We start from the raw sequence: 1,393 nt of genomic DNA on the forward strand, positions 1-1,393 counted from the left end.
CTTCCTAACAGAAAAAATAAACAAACACAACACAGAGAGATACAGAACTCAGAATATTCATTTCAAGATGCAAAAAAAAAAAAAAAAAAAAACTGCACACAAAGTGCGGTCCAATTAGCATTAAAATACCTTAATATCCTAGTTGAAGACTATGCTGATATCAAGCATATAGGTTATGCAAAGCACATACATGAAACCCTGAAACGAAACTGACTACATTAACCTTTGTTGGAAAACATAAAATGCACATTTAATGTCTCTCTGGCCCTTTCTGTGTCCTTGAATGGTCACATGTGTTGTAAAACAGTGTATAACGGCAGGAGAGTTTGTATGCTCAGACGTGCGATGTAATTGACTGGGACATGCACCGATACGTCTAGAATCCATTTAGGCAGCCATTAGATAGGAGCGTCTGCTCACGCCGTGACCTGTGAAATCATTTTCCCTGGCTAATGAAATGCAGAAGATGAGCACTGCTGGAATATTTAAGATCACGTCCTCTGAGGAACTTATTTGGCATGTTTCAGATGGCAAAGAGAGATATCAGTTGGAACAGAACAAGGAACAATCATGTGTGAAGAAAACTTAGTCCCTGGAAAGACAGCATGTCAAATTTATTCAAACATCACAATGCACACCAGGGAGAGAGGACTTCATGTCAAAAGAAAAAAAATCGTTTTAAAATTCAGAGTGAAATATTGTTCAGTTTCCTGCATGTATTCCATAGACGTACCTTTCTTCGCTTCAGTCGGCCCCAGTCGCGGCCCAAGATCCAGGCCACGAGAGACTTGCACATGGAGAAGTAGTTTCTGACAGTCTGAATCCCTGATGGAAAGAAACAAGTAGAGTCAGAACATGAGATGATACTCCAAGAGACTGGAGCAGTAACATTTGATCTACAGACGGATTTCCTGCTAAAGGATTGGTACAGGCATAATTCCTAAAGAGAGAGCACTACACGAGACCGACAGAGAACACAAAACACCATCAAATACAGCAGGTTTTGCCGGACTCTTCAAGGGTTTGCAGATCAAGCCAATTCTCCAGCAGAGGCTGACCAATAATAGATTTTGCAAAGGCCCGTAACAAAGGTACAGGGGGGAAAAGCAGTTTTACAAATAATAGGCTAATAGTTTCCTTTATTTTATTTTATTTTTTTAAAGCGTAGTAGTAGTAGTAGTAGTAGTAGTAATAATAATAATAATAATAATATTAATAATAATAAAAAATTTAAAAAAATTTAAAAAAATATATATATATATACATTTACATAAAGTAAAATATAAATAACACTAAATAGAAAATAAACAATATAGTATATATGAAAATGATATATTTTTTCATTATTTTTTACATTACATACAAAATTCAATAATTATATTAATATCTTATA

The 1,393-nt window shown here is 35.2% G+C and overlaps 1 protein-coding gene across 2 annotated transcripts in view; it reads right to left on the minus strand.

The window, feature by feature from the left end:
• The window catches only part of LOC107727620 (uncharacterized), a 13,185-nt gene that overhangs the window by 6,412 nt on the left and 5,380 nt on the right, over positions 1-1,393 (minus strand). For both annotated transcript variants that reach the window (XM_016537544.1, XM_016537545.1), the window contains exon 5: positions 734-825. In XM_016537544.1, the coding sequence (XP_016393030.1) occupies positions 734-825 (92 nt within the window). The remainder of the gene's footprint in view (positions 1-733; positions 826-1,393) is intronic.

The sequence above is a fragment of the Sinocyclocheilus rhinocerous genome, unplaced genomic scaffold (assembly GCF_001515625.1).
Source record: "Sinocyclocheilus rhinocerous isolate Xijiao unplaced genomic scaffold, SAMN03320098_v1.1 scaffold185, whole genome shotgun sequence".
Taxonomy (NCBI): domain Eukaryota; kingdom Metazoa; phylum Chordata; class Actinopteri; order Cypriniformes; family Cyprinidae; genus Sinocyclocheilus; species Sinocyclocheilus rhinocerous.